The sequence below is a fragment of the Lagopus leucura genome, unplaced genomic scaffold (genome assembly GCF_019238085.1).
Source record: "Lagopus leucura isolate 7727_CA_CO unplaced genomic scaffold, USGS_WTPT01 Super-Scaffold_100004, whole genome shotgun sequence".
Taxonomy (NCBI): Eukaryota; Metazoa; Chordata; class Aves; order Galliformes; family Phasianidae; genus Lagopus; species Lagopus leucura.
The window spans coordinates 34,705,533-34,708,076 of NW_024962264.1; the positions used below are offsets into that span (position 1 = coordinate 34,705,533).

The 2,544-nt window shown below is 48.6% G+C and overlaps 1 protein-coding gene across 1 annotated transcript in view; it reads left to right on the forward strand.

Moving 5' to 3' along the window:
• The first annotated feature begins 2,372 nt into the window (after positions 1-2,372).
• PRSS12 (serine protease 12) overlaps positions 2,373-2,544 on the forward strand; it is a 42,759-nt gene continuing 42,587 nt past the window's right edge. The window contains 1 exon segment of the mRNA XM_042871936.1: positions 2,373-2,543. Coding sequence (XP_042727870.1) covers positions 2,373-2,543 — 171 coding nt within the window.

Sequence of the window (2,544 nt, forward strand, 5' to 3'; positions counted from 1 at the left end):
GCAAGGGGGTTGAAACTAGATGATCATTGTGGTTCTCTTCAACCCAGGCCATTCTATGATTCTATGATTCTATGATTTGTAAATTATAATAAATACTTTCTGTAGCATTAGCAACCACACATCCTGCTGAAAGCTAAATTACTGTTTTTAAAACAAATTAAGGCTCACTATCTTTATGTGATTACATCAAAAATAAAAATTATGATAAAAATTAAAATCTTACAGATTGAATCTGTACATGTGGATCAATTCATCAAGCCTGAACCCCCTCTTGGAAAAGGGATCATTATGACAACCACTCTTTTCTTCCCAGTGCATCTTTTATGACTCTGGTTACTTCTCAGTCTCACTTGTATAACCCCCTTTTCTTCCCTCCTCCCTGTTTAGGTATCATTTTGTAACCTCCTTCATAAGCAGAGTTCAATGCATGTGAGATTCCTGCAGGCCCACACACCTAGGTGAGAAAAATGAAATCGGAATACATGAATAAGCAACTGTGTCAAAGCTTTGCCTGAAGTGTTTTGCAAGATTCATCACTCTCATCTATTCTCTCCCTCCCATGCTAATCAGCAGAATTCTGTCTCTTCCAGGCTAGAAGGGGGGGGAATAAAAGAGCTTAGGTTAGGGAAAATGAAATTTAGCTGTTATTGTGATGCCAAGAAATGTTAGCTAGGCAATGAAGGTAGCCTTAACTAGGTAGGCTGAGCATGCTTCAATCCTTCCAAAGGATAAAAGTGGCTAACTTGTTACATCAGCAACGAATTTTCAATTAAAACACAGCCATAATGAGTTGCTTTCAGGCTAATGTCTTGTACATATTCTTTTTTTTCTTTTTTTTCCAACGACAAAATGAACTTTCACCAATTCTGACAGTTTCTAAACTAATGAACATACATAAGCATAGATGATAACCCAGAATGAACAAAGAACCTGTGTATAACATCCAAGCACAAATGCATGGACACATGCAGCAGCACAGTTATTGTATAACTTGTATATTGTATTGTTATATATACATAATATAATATATATATATTATATTATATAATATAAATGTAATAACTTGTATATTATATTGTTCTATAAATTGTATAGAAACCCTAGCGAAGCGTTCTTTAACTATGAGTGATTGAAGTGCCGACTGTATTGCTGCAATAATACTTTAATCGTAGCCCAGTGGAACTAAAACAAATACAAGTAACACCAAACACTAGTCCTTGCTTTTACTTAGCACTGGAGCTCACTCGTATTTATAAACAAAAGCCCCCTGCCCATTCAAAATATTTCGGAGGCTGCTAAAGAAAGGCCCATGTTTAATGGATGGGACCCATTCAACACATGGGGTCCCTCACATAAAGAAGAAAGCACGCTCCTCTCTCTTTTAGTCATAATGCAAGATTGTGGCAACACCTATAAGCTCACCCAGATGAGTGCTTCTCAGCCAAAAACATTTGGGTAGAAAATAGATCCTCTGGAGAAGTGAACCTAAAGCCTCACGCTACAGATGAGTTGGCAACAAAAGGGTGTGTGCTCCATTAGGCAGTCACAGTTGGCAAAATATGAACAGCATCAACAGTGGTAAATTAAAAGTATAGCAAAGAACCCAAGCTGACCAATGTGAGCCAGAGACAAAACGAAGTGCTGGCTGTGCTGGTGGGAGGAGGAATGAGCAATGATCAGGTCACACAAAACTCCACAGCGTTTGGGAATAAGCAGATTACCATTCAGAGAATGGGATTCATTCAGGAACTGGGATAAAACTAAAGTCTCAAGACATCTCTCTTCGCGGCATTTGTTTCTAGTCCTTTTGTTTCCCGCAGACCTCTCAGGAGCTCCCCGCACCCTTCTGCCCCCTTCGCTGACTTGCTGCTCTCGCCCCAGTCCGCCTATGCCCGGGCTCCCTGTGCCCTTTGTGAGAGTGTGAGAGAGGTCGGGGGAGCCCGACCGTGAGGGGGCACGGCCTCTGAAGAAGGTGGCTGTAGAGGAGTCCCATGCACGAGGGAGAAGCGTGGGGGGAAAAACGCGGCGGGACGGCAATAAGGTCGGAGGACGGCGGGTAAACAGGGACGGCGGAGGAGCTGTGGCTGACGGCCGAGCAGGAGGCAGCCTCCGGACCGGGCTGCGGCCAGCGGGGTGCTCGGGGTGACGCACGGGGCCGGGCGGCGTTCGGGAAGGCAGCGGCAGGTAGCGGTACACACCGCGGGGTGCTCGCCCTTCCCCCGCACGCAGGGGAGCCGAGAGGAGGTGGCGGGGAGGGGGAAGGGGGGTGCGCGGCGGGGGGGATTAGCGGGACGCCGCGGCCCCGCCTTCCCCCTTCGCATCCCGGGCGCGATGAGAAGGGGAGATGGAAGCGAGCCGGCGGGACTGGCACCATGACATTGGCCGGCTTCGTGGTGGCGCTGGTGCTCGGGGCGCTGCCCGGAGCCCGCGGGCCGGGGCAGGTCTCCGCCGGCCCCCCCGCCGCTCGCGCCCCGCCGCGGCCCCCCGGCCCGCCTCCGCCGCAGCCCCCCGCCGGCTGCCCCGCGGGGCGCTTCGCCGCGCCCC